General features: G+C 37.1%; 1 protein-coding gene across 2 annotated transcripts in view; it reads left to right on the top strand.

Annotated features, from left to right (window-relative positions):
• Positions 1-22,114, top strand: part of myh9a (myosin, heavy chain 9a, non-muscle) — an 86,190-nt gene that overhangs the window by 3,579 nt on the left and 60,497 nt on the right. For both annotated transcript variants that reach the window (XM_039766425.1, XM_039766424.1), the window contains exons 2-3: positions 9,909-10,262; positions 20,518-20,674. In XM_039766425.1, the coding sequence (XP_039622359.1) occupies positions 9,930-10,262; positions 20,518-20,674 (490 nt within the window). In that variant the 5' untranslated portion in view covers positions 9,909-9,929. The remainder of the gene's footprint in view (positions 1-9,908; positions 10,263-20,517; positions 20,675-22,114) is intronic.

The following is a 22,114-nucleotide window of genomic DNA, read 5'->3' as shown; positions in this document are numbered from 1 at the left end:
TTGTAATTGTCACATCTGCTTTAAATCTAAATTAACAGAATTTTATTTTTAATTGGAAGTTTCAGTCCCTTTTCCGCATTGAAGAAACAAGGCCCTCCCTGAGAAGGGGGATATGGTAACTTCTACTCTTTTGAACTTGATCCAGGAGTTGAATAGCTCTTATCGTTGACACATACCAGAAATGTTTTAACAGAATAAAAGAACAGATTCTCCTAGTTTTCACCATAGATTCCAATGTGTAAATTATGCTTTTTATGCTATTAACTGTTTAATATGTTGGCTCATGAAAATTGTTTTCAAAGAAACCATGATGTCTGTGGAGTTTTAACTGAACCCACTACTGTATTAGGTTAATTGATGACAATAAGCTGGCTGCCCTGAGTAAGCCTAGGAGCATACAATAAGGTAACTAGTTACTTTTGTTGAACATTATGTGGATATTTCTAGAGTAGTTGGGATTTTGTGGATTAGCTCATTTGACTTTAGTTTTGTAAGACTTCATGGTTTATTTATGCATTAACTTATTGGCTAACATTTTTTTACCCTAATTTTGCAGTGAGAGGAAAGTTCTGTTTTTAATCTTAATTTCCTTCCTGCTGCATTTCCAGATCCACCCCTTACTCCCAAATGAAGCTGAGAAATGGAGGTCTGCGCAAAGTTGTGTAAATTCCTTCATTAACCAGAATTTAAATCTGTCAATTTACTTTGCATAATGTTTATGAACTTAAGCAGAGACTCCTTATACTCCAATACCTGTAGGCAATGCTAATACAGTGACCAGATGAGTAGGTAAATGGGTGTTTGGGGTGAATCGGATGCAATATTGGGTGGTGGTAAATATGCAAACAGTCTAGTCCTGCTGGAAATTAACTATCCCATTACAAGCAAAACTCTTGCTTTGTCAGATTTTTTTTTTTGGTACTAGGTAGCATGTCTAAGAACCATCTTTTTACAAATCTCCAGTTTCAGTAAGCTGTATTTTTGTAATTCATTGCAATTGTAAAATGACTCCACTCGCCCATCAACATATGCACACTTTCACTAATGCAGTTTATTTGCTGTCACTGTTAAAAGGTAGAATCCAGACTGGGGACAGACTTTTTCTTTTTTGTTTGTATGTATATGAGAGAGAGCTTTGGAAGTGTTCATGTAGTTGTGCAGTATTTAATTTTGATTTGATATACAGTACTATATTAATCACTGAGGGGAATTTCTTTTTCACATGATTCCCCACTGTTTATTGCAAAAGGTGGTTAACTAAACCTCTGTGAAGTATATCCAGTGTTGCTTCTTTAAAACCTGCTCTTGCTTTTATCTTAAGATTTTTTCAGCAACACACCATAACAAATTTGGCAATGTCTTGTGGATTAACATGGAATATTTGTGTGCCAATAATAGTGTTCATTAGGATTTTATTGTATTAAAAATGGGCTCTGCATTTTGTGTTAAAGACTCGCTTTAATAAAACTAGAATTCGACCTAAAGTCAACATAAAGACAAGTAAAAGCACTAAAGTGACTTTTAGCCATTTGAGATCCTGCATCTTGTTCAGTTTGAGAATATTTGGCAATACATGGGCCTGGATTTGTTTTGTACCTTTAGGCAGTTAGACTTTAAATTTTGCTGAGCATTATGTGGAGTTTCATTGTTAGATTTAATTCTTTACAGACTTTTGTTCTTAAACCATTTGCAGCTGTTTGACACAGTATAGGTATTTTGCCAAAAATGATCCTTCGTGCAGTCGGAGTATGTTTTTATTGGTTTTCCTAGTATTAATAGGCCCTAGCCACCTGTCTTCATAAAGTTGTACAAGTTAATTGGAGTGCATCTTAGACCTTATGAGGTGAACTGTTTATTGGATTTCTTATTCCTTGGTCTCTAAATACACCCATAATTAGAGAAAAGCAAACATGACCTTGTATTGATTGCAGGGTGTAGTAAAAACAAATGACAGTTTATCTCCTTGTTGGTTGGGTGGTGGTGGTTTGCCTTTAACACTTTAGCCATATGCCACCTGCTGTAAAACTGGTTACTTGCTCTTCCCTGCAGCACTTTTGATTTTATACAGCTCTAGAAAACTATGGTGAATTGCATGCTATAGTACAAGATTCTGCTTGTACATTAGTTATGAAACTGCTTTATCCAGTATATAGGTGGCACTATTACGCTTTACACGCTTCCAAGACTCCTCCTACATGCCTTGTTATTCCATTCCACTTGGAGTAATTGCAAATTCTCATCCAGTTTTTCCAGATGTTCCAGGACATTATCTGCAACAGGAGTAATGTCATAGTAGCAGTTCAGTGATGAGGACCCACACTCTTAATACCAGCCGTGTTTGGGTCAGATTTAATTCTGTGCTGAAAATGGTATTTGGAGTAAGGGTTAATATTGTATGCTGTAGGAACCCCATGCTCATACTGAGTGGACAGGCAAGTTTAGGTGTATGCCAAATGTTTTGCAAACTTTGTGTTTGTTTAAAATCTAGCATGTAGTTATGTTTGATAGTCTGTGTGCTAAAACATTAGTCCATGTGGTGAAAGGTTTTGTGTTGGGTTTAGCTTCAAACTTGCTGTACTGCATTAATATCTTGGAAGACTTAATCTTTAAAACAAAGTTACATTTTCTTCAGGGGTATTTCATTTAACATACTGCATAGAATTGTGTAGCTGATTAACAAATATTGCAATAGTTTTTTTGCTTTTAAAACTAAATAAGGTGCACTCCACTATACGTGGATCTTAACATAAAAAATTGTCAAGACCTATATCTTGCAGTCAATGATGCTCTAAAGACTATATACAGTGTCCATTTTAAAATGTGTATATATGTTGGTATTTTGTGTGGTTCTTAATGTTTACATTTTAATATTCCCAGACTTGTCAGGCATAGTTTAAGTGTGGAGAGAAATGTTGCTTGCATCCAAGGAAATGTTTAAGCAGTATTTACAAAGAATTTTCTTTTTCGGTTGTGCATTTAGATCAGAATTGTTCCTTCTCATGAATCTTTAAATTTTAATCTTTAAAATTCCCAAAAGTATATATCTGTATGTTCTAGTGGCCCTTGAATATTGCAGTTAATGCCTTGGTGTAAGCTTGGTATGCATGCTTATCATTAAAGGAAAAACTAAGTTGAACGAACTGCCGAGCTAATTTGTTGCCATTAACTGCCTGTGCTACCTCAATGTTGAAATTGCGGGGTGTGTTTTTTTTTCTCTCTCCCTTGTTCACTCTCAACGAGATGAACAGAACGAACATGAATGGGTGATGTAGACTTTTGGCTACTGCCTGGCTGTCGTGAGGTTACCTAATGACACATTCGTGACCTGTATAAAGAATGTTTAGTAACCTTTAATTGTATGTGGTGGGTTTTTAAATAAATGTCAAGTTAACTTGTGCACTTCTAAAATATGTCTTGGTTTATTTTCAGATTAGTATTTATAGCAAATGTATTTCCAAGGTGTTTTGCTTATGTATTTATTTAGAGACTCTGTAAAAAGCCAAGTTTTCCCCCAGGGACAAATGAAGTTCCGTCTGTATCAATTGGTGAACGCCCAGTCAGTCATACAACATATTAACATATTAGTGCATTGGGTGTACAGGGTTGACTCTGCTTTTTGCTGGGTTGCTGACCTTGGTTTCTTGAACCCAGAAGCAATAATGGTTGTAATCCAGTTTCGGCACGGGCAAAATTATGTAGGTGTTCCTCCGAGTACTCCCAAATTCCCTCCCACATGCTAGGTTGTTTATCCACTATAATTTTGCAGTGAACTGATGATCTGTACAGGGTTAGTTCCTGTCGTCTTACTGATGGTGAGTTTGGTTCAGTGTCTCCTTGAATTAAGTACATTCAGAAAATGGATTATTCTAATACCTCCTTCGTCAAACCTAGATAGATACTACTTTAATCCCAAGGGGTAATTGACATAATCCATCATCATACTGATGCAAAAAACAATATTAAATTAGAGTAATAAATGCAGGTAAAAACGGACAATAACTTTGAATAATGTTAATGTTTACCCCGTAAAGAGGCCAATAGTGTGGGGGAGGAATGATCTCCTCAGTCTGTCAGTGGAGCAGGACAGTGACCGCAGTCTGTGAAGTTGCTCCTCTTCCTAGAGATGACACTGTTCAGTGGATGGATGCGGTGGATTCTCCAAGGTTGACAGGAGCCTGCTCAGCGTCCGTCGCTCTACCACGGATGTCAACCTGTCCACCTCCGTGCCTACAATAGAGCCTGCCTTCCTCACCTGTTTTCCATAGCCTCGGAACTCTCCCCTGTTCCAGGCTCAGGTTGAAGATGCGCTGTAGGGGACTCCCCAGCTCCAACGCACAAGTCTTCAGCAGTTGTGGCGATACTCCATCTGGACTCGCTGCTTTGCTGGCATGAAGTCTCCTTGGCTCTCTGCTCACCTGCGTGGGTGGGGATGTGTCTCATGCTTTTGAGCCAAGCTTAAGTTTTTTTCCTGGTTAGTGTAGCCACCTCCTTTAAGTGAGAGATATTGTATCTTTTTAATGTATTCTACTTGGATAGTCCCCTTTTTAGTTCTTTGTGACTAAATATTCTAAAAGCAAGATCTGCACAAATGTAGACATCCATCTAGTGTTTGTGTATTTTGTCTGTGGTTTTTTTCTTTTTAATTTGTTTCTGTGCATATTCTTGCTTATCCCAGTTTCCTTTAGACCAAACATTGTGGAATGGAGGAACTCTTTAACCCACTATAAACGGTGTGATTTATTATTTTTTTTTTTTAGTTACTTGAAATATGTTCCAAGACACTGCTCTTATTGTGTCTAGAGCTATGTCCATAATGCAGACATTACAGCAATCCCCTTTTTTTGTCTGTTACACACAGTACCATGCTGTTTTTAACCCATTCAAATGGGGAGTGAAAAATGTATCCAGGGCTGCATTCATCTGAAAACTTGCTTTTCATTGCAGTTTGGAAGGATGAACAATTCTGCTCATTAATGTCTCATTCCCTGACTGGTCAGCCCTCATGAAAGAGAACCATATTTCAGCATGGTGGGCATAGAGGAGTTACTTTGTAATAGTGCATGTTGAGTTGCCTACCTGTATGCATTTTGTGCAGTTGGAGTGCAACTTTGTATACTACTAGTTGTGTAAGCCCAGGGTCCTAGAAACTATTGAAATAGTCAGAAAAAAACTATATATATCTAGATATCGATATCGAATAGATATAGATAGATTGGTTTTGCCAATGAGCTTGGATTGCTTGTGCATTAGTGGTGGGAGAAAAGGTTAAAGGGATACTATTTTGCCCATGTTTGTGGCTAAGTGATTTTGTCTGTCTTCTGAGGTTTTGTTTTACTGATGTGCTGGTCTTGCTTGTTGTTGGAGGCTAAGCAAGTTTTTTTTTTTTTTTTTTTATATATATATATATTTTAAATCTCATGGCTGGTAGAGTTGACATCCTTTCAGGGATTTTTATTTTTCAACTGATGCACACTTGTCATGTGTGAGTTAACATCTCCCTCGTGTGTGTTGGTCATTTTAGTATGGACAAAGATTGTTGTACTATTGTGCAAAAAAGTATTGAAGTGTGGTGCCATTTTTGATACCCTTTACATTATATAATGAAAGTTGGTGGTTTAAATTGCAATTCTTCATGCATTAAAATCTTGCTATTTGTTTTCCTCAATATTAATTTTAGTCATTAAAGCATATGATTAATTGACACCAAGGCTATGGACTACTACTGTAGTTGTGTCTTACAGCCCATACCAAATGCGGTAATTCCCATCCACCCACACTCAAGTATAGGCAGATTTGAACTTGGGACTAGTTTCTTCAACAGTATGTGACAACTGTAACAAAAAGGGCCATCAAATTGTGTGTGTGTGTGTGTGTGTGTGTGTGTGTATGTATGTTGATCAGCACGTTTCATGATATAGCTCCAAGGAAGATGCACCATACTGCTGCATTCATGCAAAACAGTCTGAGAAGTGGCCACCAGTCTGCCAAATCTATTCAAATTTTAACTTTATTCACCATCCCACAATTCAGTTTGTTCTATAATATCCTGAATATATGATTACATGGGGCTGTAGAACCATTGTTTATGCAATTGAACCCTAAAAAGTTGGAGCACCTTGCATTTATAATAATTATGGTGAAATACAATTTTGAAATTGCATGTAATAAATGCATTGCAACAGCACACTTTATAGTAAGGGCTTAAAACAATTGTAGACTCCTATCTTACTAAACTTAACACAGAAAATCAAAAAATGTTACATCCTTGTATCAATTCAAAAGCTTACAGGTCCTTATTGATTGTTCTGTAAGTGTATGTATATATATATATATATATATATATATATATATATATATATATATATATATATATATATATATATATATATATATATATATATATAAACTAAAAATCGGTCCCCAGCCATGCTCATTGGTATCCTGTGAAGTTCAACTGTCAAAACCCAAAATGAACTGCAAGTGTGTGGGCTCTACAAATATCAGCATTGTTCCAATACATACTCCATTTTCAAGTTGCAGTAATTTCCTATCAGTATTTTGATACTTTTGATGAACATGGCCTTGGAAATGACTTTTCTGTTGTCGCCAATTTCAAATGCTAGACATTACCCCCTCCCCTCCAAACATTGATATTACAGACTTGTGAGTGTATATGTTTACAGGTTTGGCAAGATGTGCATACTTGGTACACACACATCAGTACTAGTTGTCCTACATTAACTGCTCCTTTTTTTTTTTTAAATGATCATTAGGTTTTCAATACACTATCACCTTATGTTGTCATGAAACCACTTCATTTCTTTTCAGATTTGTCAGTTTTAAAGGTGATGAAGAGTATTGTGAAAACTATATATTAGCCTTTTAGTGGCATTAAATTGTAATTTTAAGATTTTGAGTTTTGGTGGGGCTTTAGAGAACTGGAGCAGCAGTAGCTATTTCATGTTTAATGAAATTTTAGAGTTTTTTTTTTTGTTTGTGTTTTTTTGTTTTTGGGAGGAGGGCTCTGGGAGAGTGGAACTGACTCTAGACTTGTATGTATACTTTTCATACTTTTCATGCACTGTTAAGAGCAAAAAATACATTTCTATAGTTGTGTTATCCAGACTGAGTTGACCCAAGTTCATTAATCTTCCTTGAGTGGCAGGTTGTGGATCTGTTTCTTTTTAGGTTAACTTAGTCCGCAATTCAAGGACCAAAATGTTGAGTAGTGCTGTCCAACATTGCATAATCTTGGGCTTGCCTTCTGGCTTCTACCTTAAATTATTGTACTGCTATTGTATGTATTGTGTTCTGTCTCTTGTGGGTAAATGTTTCAGGGCAAGCTAGGCTGAAAATTCAACATGATCAATAAGTGGTTAATCCATTGTTTTAACAGTGTGTAAATCCACCAAATAACATCATGATCAAAATGTCACAACTGATGTGTTTTTAAGAAACAAATTTGGTGGATTGAGGTTTACTTGCTTATCTAAAGTTGACTATTGCTGCAGAACGCTCTGGTACAGATAAACATCCACTTGACCATTCCTGTTTGAAAAGGGACTAGAGGGAATGCTTGGGACCAGTCTGAGTCCAGTCTTGGTTTATGGTTTTTCAGTATGTAAAATGGATTATTATAATTGGAATAAAATGTGTGGGTTGTATTCCATTTTCATGGCAACTTTCTAAGTTCACTAAAAATGTCTACTTCATAACATTTCATAATCAATTTATATTTCTCTCCTGTTAAAGATGTCTGAATTCAAACCCTGCTTCTTGTAGCCAAGGAGAGTATGTGAATTCAGGTAGCAGAAGAATGCAAGTGATGAGGTGGTGTTTTTTGCAGTTTTAAAAAGTAACTGTTATATGGTTATTACTTAGACATGGATTCTATGCAGTGTCCTGAGATAGACTGGACTCCTTTTGGTACTGTCTCTTTAGAGAATCTTTGAGTGCTGCTGGTTTGATTTTTGTGTCCAATGTGCCCCGGAGGTTCTGGGAGCATTACCTGCATTGGGATGGAGTGTCAATTATGGCATTACAGCCATGTAGTGCATTTACCCCAAGGGTGATCTGGCTTGCAGGATTCTCATTGCTGAAGGACCCGAGCTGCTGGACCAGGCCTAAAGAATGCCCACATAACATCTGGCTACAGCAGATGGTCATTTTTAGAGGGTGGAACTGGATTGCGTGTCTGCCCTAGAGGGTTGCTAACTGGGGTCTTGTGGTGGGTGCACCAACACAATGTACCAATGCATGCTCCCCTACTTGATGAATAAGAGTAAGAGCAGTTACCTGGTGGCACTTCAGAGTCCCTACTCATGATGCAATTTCACTGAATTGTACTACTTGTCTCAATATATCCTTGCATTTTTACAGTTCTAGTGCTGGGCGGTATGACCAAAATTCTTTATCATGGTATTTTTTTCCCCCCATGCAAAAGTGGATGTTAACCACATTTTCCACAGCAATAACCGCAGAAGACTGGCTAAGAATAACCTATTCCACTGTCATGAGCATTGTGTGCACATTTAAAAGGTTTTTTGTACAAGTATTAATACAGGTTTGCATGGCCCCATAAAGTGAGTTTTCAAAGGGATGGCACTAATGAAGAGAAGGAATTGCATTGCATGACAGTTGCAGTCAAAATATAGAACCTTTTTATTGGACAAATTTTACAAACAACTTAAACTATAATTTTGACAACATATTTTCAACCATCCTAAGAGGCATTTATTAGACTTAGTAAAATATCCAGAGGTGCTTGTCAAAAGTTGTATTGCACTGAACGTCTTAGAAAAAATTGTAAATTTTTTGTGAATTCGCAATTTTTTTTTTTTGTGTGTGAATTTCCTCTTGGGAATTAATAAAATATCTATCTGCACTTTCTGTTAATCTCTGTCACTGACACATTGGCTATATGGATTGTAATGGCGTTGGTTATCTCAGTCCACCGCTTGTTGTAGGCAGTACCTCTAACAAACTTGTCTACAAGTGAAGTCTGACTTGAGTGTCCTCCAGCTTTTTCAGTTTTACCTGAGGACGTGGAGGGTGCCAATCTTGGTTCCATAAATTCATGGTACTCCAAAGCATGTTTGTGACTAAGGTGGCGCAGCAAATGGCTTGTGCTGCCGCCAACAGCAACAACTTTAGCTCGACAGCATTTGCAGTAAATAGTTGTTTGTTCCACATCTGACCTTTTTAAAACCAAAGTATCTCCAGACAACAGACATGGCTCCGTTTTGCCAAAAAAAAAAAGTTCTTCTGTGTCATCACGTCTGCTACAGCTTTAGTTTCGGAATATTCTCTATCCATTTTCACCACTCGGTACCTCCACTAACATATGTACTCCGTTGCATGCATGTGTAGCAGTGAAAAAGGTCCACAAAAAGTTTCCTGCTGCACCACGTTCCGAACGTTGTTTAGGCAATTTTAAACCAGTTTTGTGGTATAAGAAAAATCCATATCATAAAAAAACGGTTTTCGGTATGAACCGGTATACCTCCCAGCACTAAGTTCTCCAGTTAATGAGTGTAATAGCTTATCTTTGGACCAGATGTCAAATACATGCAGGTTGTTAATCATCCTTGCAGTTGAACAGAGTTGCAAAATGGTCCCTGCTAAGAAATGTTGAGTTAAAATAAAACACACTATTGTGTTTTTATTAAAAAGTTTAAATAGGCAATTACACTTCAATGAAATGGAAAGCTTGATGGCGGGCAAAGGGTGTTTACAACATAATTTTGTTAGATCAGTATGAGGGGAAAAAATGGTCCCAGAATGTTTGTATTTCCACTGGATGCTGTGGCTGCTTGACTGGGAAGTATAGTTGTCCTATGATAACATCATGATTTATGCAACAAGTTTGGTTTTCAGTCTGTTCTAAAAATTTCCATTTTATCTTATAGGACTAGCCTGTTGCTGCCAAGATGGCTCAACGTGATGCAGACAAATATCTCTATGTGGACAGAAATTTGATAAATAACCCTCTGGCACAAGCAGATTGGGCAGCAAAGAAGCTTGTGTGGGTACCATCTGAGCGACATGGGTTTGAGGCTGCTAGTGTCAAGGAGGAATCTGGGGAGGAAGCTTTGGTGGAGCTGGTTGAAAATGGGAAGAAGGTGAAGGTGAACAAAGATGACATCCAGAAGATGAACCCTCCCAAGTTCAGCAAGGTGGAAGATATGGCTGAGCTTACTTGCCTCAATGAGGCCTCTGTACTGCACAACCTCAAAGAGAGATACTACTCTGGTCTCATATATGTGAGTACCTTGCATTCATAATTTTATTTATTATCTGGGTAACGGAGAGCAAATGTTCTTGTTGTTGGGGGAGGGGGGGATTTTTAAATGTACTGCATGGTTTGTAAGATACAGAACTTAAATCTGACAAAGGGCAACACTATTTGAGAGTAAAATGCCATTTTTTTGTATTTCCAAGAACTGGCACACACTTTCTGCTTTTCTTTCAATAGCTGCAGTAAAACTGGTTACGTTCTATCCTGATTTTGAGATACCACGCAGAAGTGCTGTATGTGGTGGTGTGTTTGTGTTTTTTTTTTTTTTTATATAAATTAAAAGACCATCGTGCAGGATTTTCTGCTCTATGCCAAAACACCCCATTGCACACCTTAGTGCATTTTTTTTCTCCTCCCATCGAAAAATGCACAATATAGGAAGCCTACCCTTGGCAGTTTTATTAAGAACTGCCCTTTTCTATTTCCTCCAGATGAGGCTGAGCATATGCCCACATTGAGGAATCCGCCAAATACCTTTGCTATTTCTGAGACTCTTCTTTTAAGATTGTGATTTCCAGGACTGCCATTTGGGGGAGAAAGCAAGCAAGCAACCAACTACACACATCACATTCTCAGAATGGTGTGAATCTGCTTTATGCAACTTCACCCTAACCCAGTTATACTGAAATGCATTGAGTGATTCTGAGAATGTTTAGTCATTTTTCTCTTCAGCAATGTTGTCTTAACGCAGTACCATATTTTGTGTGCATGAGGCAATCTTGAAAAAAAATATTAATTTCAGTTTTTTCCTTTTTATATTTGGAAATCGGGAGATCTATTTATGTGGGTGTGTGTGTGTGTGTGTGTGTGTGTTTTTTTTTTTCTCCCTCTTTCTCACCCCCATTTAAATTGTGATAGTTTTTGCCCAATTTGGGCTTCTTCTGTGCATTCCCAAGATAGGCTTGTGTAAATGGCAGATTTGAGTAAAGAAATTACCTGTGTATTCAAAAAAAATATATTTTTAAATCTGTTTTTTGCAAAGACTAAACTTTTTATTGCATTGGTGTCAGGATTATGGTACTGGAAAACTGGTGTCTACACTTTAAATGCATATTGCTTGTGTTACACAATGATTTGTAATTGTTGACAGTTGCAACAACTTGGTTAGTCGTAAAGACAATATTATATAACCAATTACATTTTTTCTCAATAGTACTACTAAGGCCTCTTGACACGGACTAGTTTATTTACAGGAAACCAAGCATAACATTTTCAATATGCTGTATGCAGTCTTTTTGTAGCGCCTGTTTCAGTTTAAAGTATCTTTTTGTGTTCATTTAATAAGTCTGGGACCAAACTCTGTGGGGTGTCTTTTTCTCTCTCCAGAGAACAGATTACACATTTACTTGCCTGGCATACAGAAAAAGTGACCTGGGCTAAAAAAAAAAAAGCTGGAGACTGCTTGGCAATATCAACAATCCACTGTGTTACCTTGAGGTTACTTGGTGTGGGCAATTGCACCTTTAGGTCCTTGAGTGGGATATGTACCTAATGGCAGTCCTAGCCTAAGCAGTGTGTACCCCTTTCAGAGCAGCACTGGCTATATTGCAAGCTTCAGCAGAACTTTGCATTTACTGGCTCGGAATCGATGGGGGATTTAAAACTAGCTTTGTCTAGACATTTCTGCATAATAAACACGCCCCCCCCCCCATGGCCTAATTAATGAGGGCCACAATGGATCAGAAAAGTTTTCACTTCTGACATGTACCTTTTTTGAATACTGCTATAAACATTGAATACACAGTAAATTCCAGTTGTGTATTGTGTAAAAGTAACTAGTTGCTGTTTCTTTTTGAAAATTTGTTGCAAAATTTCAGTTTTGTGCTTCCCCCTAAAATGGGCATCTTCCTAGTGTCATGAAACTAGGCACTGTGACGTGCTTCAGTTTTATTTGATTAGCACACAAGAGTTTCGGTGCCTTGTACACGGTACAATGAATCTATAAAATACCTTCCTCTTCAGCATGTTCCTAATTAATGATAAATTACATGCTTTTAGTAAATATGTTGGTATGTTTGAATCTGTTGTCCTTTTGAAATGGGAGCAAGCATTAAACCGGCCATGTCCTTTTTATTTTGTGAAATGGCAGTTTATTGGCACTTTGTTTTAGGAAGGACAAGATTCCCCTGTGCTACATGCTGACAAATTCCACACTTAAATTGATTTTAGTTAAACTTGTCTGTGACGGAAATTGTCTCCATCTTCTATTTCTTTCTTTTGCATCTCCCAAGTCTGTCCTGCATCTAGTCACCAGCTGTATTCGGCTGTTGCATTTGTTTAGCTCACGTGCAGGATAACTGCTGAGTTCTCCATTGTCCATGTGGCTTCATAAGATTCCACAGCGGACTGCCCGCCAAAGTTGCTGAATTGCTACTATATAGGAAATGTCCTCTAAACACTGTTTACTTGTAGTATCAATGCTTCCAGTGTGTTGTTGCATAGACCTGTCCAATAATTAAATTGCCTTCTATGGAAAACCTGAGGCGTGTATCACTATTGAGGATCTCGGATATATGCAGTGTTCAAATTTAACCATTTTTGTCCCAAGCACCCGATTCTGGATGGAGCTTGCTGTATATAAATTGATATTCTGTTGCTCTTTGGCATTTTATCATGTCTTGGACTTCAGCTATGAAAATAATGTAAATTAATGTAAATGGTGTAATTTCATAGTTTTTACAATAAGCATCAGCTTTCAAAAGTAATACTTGATTGTGTTTTGCCATTTAATCATATTAAAATTGATTTAACTATTGGTTTCCAAAGGCATAACAGTTCACATATTTCGGTGTACTCTCATAGTGGTGGGTGTTTGTTTTTCATCAGATCATGACCTGAAACTTTAGTGACTTGCAGGCCAAAACCATGTCCACCAGCATCACTGCTTGCATATTGCAGCCATGTATGTTTTTTAAATGTTTATGTGCAAAGAATCACTAAGAATTCTGTACTTGTAATCACTTTTTTGTATTTTATCTTTTAAAAATAACAGATGACTGCTTTGTCAAATTAAAATAAAAGGGTAAATCTACAATAATATGTAGGAACATTTTGGATAATCTGCTTTAAAAAAAAGACAGTAAAATGACAAAATAACAATGATTTATAAATGGTGTTCCTTGTTTATGTACTTTTATTAAAATAAATGAAGAAAAATGCATACAAACAGGATGCATATTTAAGGACACCAAATGTACAATAAATTGGGCACATAAAAAGAGTAACTTTTTTGTCCCTATGATTCTCCCACTGCAGTTTGCCTTGCTATGAAACTTCTGGACTCAGTCTAGTTTATATAAGTGTTGCAATCTACAGTGTTGTGGAGTTGTCTCATCAAATCCACACTTCCCTTGAGAAATTGAGATCCCACAATACTTCTGGGGTAGTGCCTTAATGTCAGTTTATTTGATGTCTGACCGGACTTCCCTGCCCCACAATTGCATCCCACCATTTTAAAGGGATACATTTTTAATAGGGTACATAATTTGTTTTGTTGACCTCACCAGCCTCTTTCTATCTGAGGGCTTGAAGTGGAGAGGGTGAGCAGCATTAAATACCTGGGTGTCTACACCAGTGAAGACCTCACTTGTATACTTAACACCACACAGCTGGTCAAGAGGGCTCAACAGTGGCTATACTTTGAGTAGGCTGAGGAAGTTTGGTATGTTGACTAAGATCCTTGGCAACTTTTACAGCTGCCTCACCATGTGGTATGGCAACTCTACTGCTATGGACCGCGAACTCCTGCAGAAAGTGGTAAAGCGTGCTGGGAAGATCACCAGGACCCCACTGCCCTCTCTGCCTAGCATGTACAACTGCAAAGTCCGAAGGAGAACTGCCTCGATCCTCGGGGACCCCACCCACCCCCAACACAAACTGTTCTATTCCTCCTGCCTGAGGGTAGAAGTGTGAAGTATGAAATGCAGGACTTCCAGGCTAAAGAACTTTCCTAAGGCCATTAGACTCTTAAATAGCTGACTGGAGTTTATAACCATGGTTCACTCTCAGTACTACCTCGCACAACTGTATTTGAGTTGTCCACCACACACCTACCTATTACATTTTATACTTTATCCTGCCTCTGTTACTTATCTATTTGCTACTTATTATTTATCTTTATGCATTGGTTTGTTAACCATTGGTTTTTGGTGTGTACAGCAAAAAGAATTTCTAGTGGTAAACAAAAGTAACGTTTTTGTACAATAGTTTGGTGTTCTTGTGCTGCAGATGACACTGCCTGCATGTCTGTGGGGTGTGTGTGTGGTTTTTTTTTTTTTTTTAATATTTTAAATATAATATGTCACTCCTGGGATAAACCAAGTACAGACTTTTTCATACAAGCCTCCTCTAGGGGTGGGGACTATGCCTTTCCTGGCAGCTGTGAATGCAGGGCAGGAACCTTCCCCAGATATGAGCTCCAGCACCTAAACCAGTGTTTGGCAATTGCAGGGTCATGTTCATATGAGACTTGTTTGTAGTATAACTCGGCACCCAACCCCCAGAAAGTTATCAGTTCTATTAAGTTTCTAATCGCTCTTAATTCGGCTCGCCAACTCCGGTCCCGGGGGACCACTGTGGCAGCATGCTTTTTTTTTTTTTTTCCCTTTAATTAGCATCAAAACAAGAAGATACAAAATGAGCCAAAACTGGTGTCCATCATACAATATCTGAAAAAGATTAAGGCCTCAGGAATGCTGATCTGCTCAGGTCCACAAAATACTTTACCAGTGCTCTTTGAAAACAGGAAATCAATAATTCCTGAAATGTCTGCTATTGCACAATGAGAGCATCAACAAGCCATGGAATTAAAGAACCAGTTTAACAAGGCCGTGAGCCTAATTAAGCAACTGGTTGGAGTTTGAGGCCCTGACTTAATTGCTCTTCTGTTGTCTCACTTGCTTTACATTTCATTTCTGTTTGGGTACCATTTAAGGAAAGAAATGAAGCAATTCAGGGGACAATATCTTGAACAAGTAAATTTAAAATGAATTCATAAGAAGTTAATTGCACAAATGGGGCACTCGTTTTCAAAAAGTTAGAATGAACCTGCAGCCACGGTGGTTCTCCAGGACCGGAGTTAGCGACGTCTGCCATTGGCCACTGTTCAAATTTATATCGCCTTTGTAATTCTTCATGTGGATCACTAGAACTTTATTGCCTTGTGATCTAGTTTTACATTGTAAAGGTTGTGGAACACTGTCATAAACACCACACTCTGGAACCAATTTGGGTCGTCCATTCCACCTAAATCAAACGTGTGACATGCAGGAGAAAAACTGACATAACTGCCCTTAAACTGACTTAAAACAGTGGATAAAGTTAAAACAAAATATGGGTGCCCTTGTTTTTATGGCAGTAGATTAGCATTCCATCAGAATAATGGTGGAGGGGGTGAAGTGATCATAATTAGAAACCGGGTTAAAAAAAATCCCCACTGTTTTCATTGGTTGGGGGGGTGGTGCTTATATTCACAATTTTTACAAACAAGTTTATTTTATCGATGGGTAAACTAGTCAACTTCAAGCCTGACTTTCCAGTCAGTTTACTTTTGCAAGTTAGTCTGAAAGGTACGTATTAGCATGCAGTGGAAAACTTGCATGGAAACTGAGAAATTGCAAACCTCGCATGCATAGAATAAAACGCCCATCACTGAAAAAGAGGCAATGAACACTGCATCTTAAGTGCACAGTTGGTCTTGAATCGATTTCCACCAATTTATAGTGTATCCAATAAAGTGAAACTGTTGGAAACGTTTGAATATGTCTAGGATTTTTTTTTTTTTTTTGCTTAAAATATTTGGGCAGACCTTATTGGGCCAATTTGTTTACATCTGCAGGAGTGCTGGTAGAACCACCAACAACCTTTTTATTAAGATGAAACTTTACAAAACAAAGCATGGTTATACATTTGTCTCTATGTGGCAGTGATTGCTTCATAGAGCACTTGTATTGACAGTTTGCAGAAGGGGGTGTGGTGTTAATAATACCCAGTCTATCAGCTTTTGAAAGATGGTTTTGGCTTTCTAAGCCATAGACTTGTCTCAGAGTTGCAGTGATAGGACAGTTTTTCAGTGTCCTGTTAACTTGTGCTTGTTGACTATATAACGTTTTTTATTTTAAAGTGACTGGTACACCTCTTCAAATTAGGTAACTTAAATCGTCTACTTTGAAGAGTTGCCCTGCTGCCAGTGAATTCAGTTAACCCTACAGAGCAGTAGACCAATAATGTTAGTTTTATCTATTTCTGAAATGAGGGTAACGACTATCACTCTGGTAGGGAGAACGAAAAAGTAATGAAATACTGATTAGTGAAAGCAGTCAGTAGATAAAGTATAGCAAACAATACATATTAAAATTTTTAGAAATAAACATAGTGACAGTTACTTTCTTACACATACTGTAATAGTAACTAAAACAAGTACTGTCAAGGAAGTTAATATTGTGCATAAGTGTGGTGTGTGTGTGTGTGTTGTTTGTTTTTTTCTTCTTTTTTTTCCCCCCTCCATCAAAAGGAAGCAAACCATAAAATTAAGGACAATCTATCAAAACTAACCAATTTAAATTTTACAAAGATGTCAAGTTTTTCATTGGGTAAAATTAAGAAAGTATTCAATACACAGAATGAAAGCAAATAAACCAGAAATGTTGATCTGGGGAAAAGAGTTTGGTAATCAACGGGCATTCCAACTGTCTTATGTATCGGATTGTCTCAATCCGTTCATAAAAGCCATTTTTTGCTTCACCCTCCCAAGCCAATGAAATATTTCAATATTATCCTTGATTGTTGCTATTCAGGTTGATATGGCTGTGCAAAAATGCTGCTACTTTTATGAATGTCACTTCTGTTTTCTTAGCTTATTCTCTTCCCTGCTCCTTTGCATTTATCTTTCTAATCTGCTAATGCAAAGATTAGTGTCTGTCTCCTGACAAGGAGTCTGGGAGATATGTAAATGCTCCATTATGCTATCAAATCTAATAAATGGGTACTCTTTCCATCAGTCTTAAGGAGGGGTACAAACTGTTAACCTTTTTTTAAAGCTAATCTTTATTAAAGTGACTAAGGCTATAGAATGCATGCTGGCTGTTCTGCAACAATTGCTGTGTTTATTACATTATTCAAATTAAATGCAGACACTTGTTTAATACAAGTGTGTACCGGATGTGTGTGTTTTTTTTTTGTTTTTTTTTTTTTTATGGGGGCCATGAAATGGTCATAAGAACGTGGTGTGGTGGGTGTTGTTGTTTTGGTGTTTTTTTTTTTTTTTTTTTTTTTTTTTAAATTTATTCCTTGTGAAAGTGGGTTGCTTTTTTAAATCTAAATTGGTTAAATCTTAAAATATTAATGTGAAAACTGACACCTGTATCTGCACATTGAGTTGATAAATGGTCGTCATTCCTGTTCAACATTTTGTGTGTGTGTGTAATACACTACAGTGGGAATGCCTGGCTGTGGCTCAGGTGGAGGTCGGGGGGAAAGAAAGTTTCCATTTATTTGGCACATTGTTAGATCTATGGAATGAAAACTTCTCTCCCTTTCCAATTCCGTTTAGAATAGTAGCCTCAATTGTGTGTTGCCACATTTCTCAGAACCTATAAAATCTATATTTTATTTATAATTAGAATTTACTGTTGTAGGGTTTAGTGTGTGTGTGTGTGGTGGGGTTGTGTGTTTTTTTTTTTCTATAAATCTCAAACTGTAGCCTTTGGCTGTTTTACTCTGCCTCTCACTTGGTGATTTGAGTTGTGACAAACATTGGGACAGACAAACTTCCTTGCTTATTTATTATATAGACTTTTTTCCAGGGTGTATTTGTTCCTGAAACGGACAGTCACGTAAAAGAAACCAGGCAATACACCGTTCTAGTGTTTTTGTTAATGGCTAACTGAAAATTGCTTAAAAAAAGGTAATTTTAATATAAACGGCATTGCATTATAAATGTGTATACTATTCCTGCATTAAATGTGCAAATTGTAGAAATATTTCTAAAACTTCAGGAGACGCTAGTCTGGTGCAGTTCTTTCTAAAATGAATATTCCCAAAAAATTGTTTCTGGAAAGGAATCTAAAGCCTATCTTGGGGGCATGACATGCTAAGCAGGACACAACCTTGACTAGAGTGGGAGTCCACCACAGCTCTGTCATACTAACAGAGCAAGTTATAAAATAATCCCTTGGGGTCACTGGGATAGTAGTGATAATAATAAACCTCGGCTGCACTGGTGCTTTACATTGTTGTCTATGAGGAAAAACTTTACTTGCGAAATGCGTCCCTTTACTTTTTTTTTTTTTTTTTTAAGCCATTTTTTGCAGGGCATACTTGAACCTGTAGCCTCTGTGGATATACTCCAAGAAAATATGGCCATAAAGGGCATGGGTAAATCTTTACTCACCATATTCATTGTAGTATAATTTCGCTATAGCCTGACTCTGTGTATAAGCCATTGGAGCAGTGCAGTAATTGTCCAGTTCTTCAATGGGAACTGCTGCGGAGTGTACATCTGTTTCAGCAGAGTACAGGGACATTGTTCTTGCAGATGGCCTCTAGCTTTTAAAAGTCCCTGGCTTTTTTGTGTGTGTGTTTTAATAAACATACACACATTCTGTATATTCATTAAGCTGTTCGTGAAAATTGTCAGGTATGGGAACTACCATCCGACTTGATTGTTCCTTTTTTTTGTTCTTATAAGACTCCAATACAGCACATGCTGTTTTTTAGTTTTGTTTTTTTTTTTGGGGGGGGTAAGTGTGCAATGTAAACATGATAACTTGAGTATGCTTTCACTTGGGTGAATCAAATTCTGCATACAAGTATTGGATACAAAACATAGATTTCTACCAACTTTCTGTTAACCAGAAGTGGTACTTTACCTTTTATTCACGCAGCTTCAGAGTCTGATTTATTCAACTTTTATTATTGTTCAATACTTTTTGATGGTTCTTTAATGTATGTAATATTAAAAATCGCTGTCATGAGGTGTACTCCTCAAGCATCTATCCCCATATCCAAGTATGAGAATGTAAAACAGGAGTGGTCTCACCTAGACTATCTGTGCACCTGGCCTCATCACTTAAGCTTGCCTGAAAGAACAGTCTTTACTCCAGCTGCATGTATATAGCAAATCACAATTTAAGTAGGGGTTTTTAAATTCAGGTTATAGCTGTATCTTGCGATTACACATGCATTGTAAAATAGTGTAGTTTGATTTTTGAACATAACTCACCAGTGCTATGAGATTTAGCCATTCAGACCAGTTCATGATAGCGCAGCACTTATAGTCTTCTACAGTAACCTTTCCGCTTCTCCCCAATCAGGCTGATATTTACTCCTGACAGACCAAATCTCAGTACACTTTGCCTTGTGGTGGGTGGTTTTGTTTTGATTAGCTTGTATATTTACATGAGAATTCACATTAAACAATAGAAAATGTCATTCTTGCATTTTTGTAGTATTTAATGGTAATTTTTTTTTTTTTTCTTTGTTACAAATGTGCATCAAATGACAAAGACGAGAATCCATACTAAATGGTCTCTGCTTGGAAAAACTGATGTATTTCATATGATTTTTAAGCTTTCCTTCTATGTCCTGCAACCTTCATTGTAAATCACCAGAGCAGAGTGGTGGTGGTATTTTGAATATATAAAGTGCTCAACTTTTTCACCATGTTTGAAGAAACTTTGACTTTGTTGGGGAATAACGAACTTTTTGTGTCTTAGAGTCCACATCAATAGTTTAACCCTTTCAACTAAATTGTGAGTAAAGTTGGACATCTGGCCTTGAAGATTGCATATACTATAGGAATGGGGGGCATCAGTACAACGTCTGACCTGTTTTGAAAACTCTTAAGTGATCTTGATCTGTAATGTCCATACTGAGATTACATGGCCCCATGTCCCAAGAATGGGTGTTTGTGTGGTGGGTTTTTTTTTTTTTCCCCCCCTCCCCTGTGGAGCTGGGATGGCGGCTGCTCACACTATTCTCCATGCTGCACATTTACAAAACTAGTTTTGTTCGTTTTGCCTTTGTCCTGTTTTTGGTTTTATAAGTTTTAGTTTACATAATATTTTATTGGGTGAAATTCATTGAAGTTTAGCATAGTTTGCCCTTTTTCCAATTGTGGATGTCTCCACATTGGGTTTTTTTTTTTTAAAACTATGTGGTGGTGCATTTTTCTATAACAAGTGATCTTCATAAATAAAACTTTTCTTCCTTCCTTCACTTAGACATATTCTGGATTATTCTGTGTTGTCATCAACCCATATAAGAACTTGCCAATTTATTCAGAAGAAATTATAGAAATGTACAAGGGCAAGAAGCGTCATGAGATGCCTCCTCACATCTATGCAATCACCGATACTGCGTACAGGAGTATGATGCAAGGTGAGTGCACTACTTGGTAGCATTCTATCTCGCTAGATGGTCCTGTTTTATTCAGTGATGTTACTTATTTTATATTTGTGTAGGCATTTTTTTTTTTTTTCCTGCATTTTTTTAACCTTCTACTCCTTATGTGTGTAATCATACAGAAGCCCCAATGTGACATGTACAACCTCTTTGTGTGATACATTTTCTTGTAGTGCTTGATTTCCTTTTTAATCATAGAAATTTGTATAGTGTTGCCATTCTGTCAAGGCTGGCCTTAATCTGTACATATCTGCCATTTTTTAAAACAAAAAAATACACCACCTTTTCAATAAGCAACAATGACTGAGTTCTAAAAGTAGTAGATTAAGGTTGTGTGTTCCAGAAAATCCATGTGTAATATACACAGAGGTAGGTACAAATACAAAATAAACAAAACATGCCAGAAAGACCTCCGCCACTTCCCAGGGTGATAGTGTAGAGTGTCATGCAGAGGTTGGGGTTAAAGTGGGGCTAATTTTTGTTTAAACTGTGTAGATGCACATTTTAAAGATGTGGTGTTTGTTTTCTAATATAGTAATAAAAATGCAATACGAATCTTATCGGGCTTTTGAAATGTCGTGCGTTTGTTAGTGGGGTTTGGTGTGTGTGTGGGGTGTTTTTTCCTCTCCCAGCTCCAGATTTAGTTTCTCCTTTTAATGCTGCTGCTCTAATTTTTGAGGTTCTGTTTTAGGGCTAATTCATAATTTGTGATACCATTAAAACATCTTAATTCAGTAATACCCTACCATATCACTGTGCTGCATTTTTAAAAAAAAAAAAGGTGACATGCTGCAAGGGCCCACCCATAGATGCTCAAATACATGGCATCCTGTGCAAAATGTTTGCTTAAAGATGATCGTTTAAGTTTCTCCTGGTAATGTGTGAACCTGTATAAACCTGTAATGGAAGCAGTTATTAAAAAAGTATAAAGGAGAAAAAGATCAAATCTGGGTTGATAAAAGTAATCCAAATAAGTTAATGCTGCTAGAGGAAGCAACAAACATTTTCATTCTAAATCCACTTGGGGCAGTGTTGTGGTGTGTGTTTTACTTTACTTTTTTTTTTTTTTTTTTCCTTTCTGAAATCATATTCACATGATTGGCACAGTGTTCTGTTTTCTGCCCAAATTGTTCAACAGGCTCAATGTGTATATGCTACATAATTGATCAAGATTTCTTATTTAGCTAGTTCACAATTTTTAAACCTTTCGATATCGAGGATTACTTTTAACGGTGTTTGCTTGGGTTTCCCAGTCATGCTTCTGTTTAACTGTTGTGTTTTTTTTTTTGTTTTTTTTTTAATAAGTAAAATATGTTGTAAATGCATGAAACAAAGACTTTACACTCAAACTGTATGAATTAAGCCAAGGTATTTAGTATATTTTTACATAATTATTTGAAGTAGACCCTTGTAACA

Source organism: Polypterus senegalus, chromosome 10, assembly GCF_016835505.1.
Source record: "Polypterus senegalus isolate Bchr_013 chromosome 10, ASM1683550v1, whole genome shotgun sequence".
In the NCBI taxonomy this organism is placed as follows: Eukaryota; Metazoa; Chordata; class Cladistia; order Polypteriformes; family Polypteridae; genus Polypterus; species Polypterus senegalus.
This window is presented reverse-complemented; position numbering and strand designations above follow the sequence as displayed.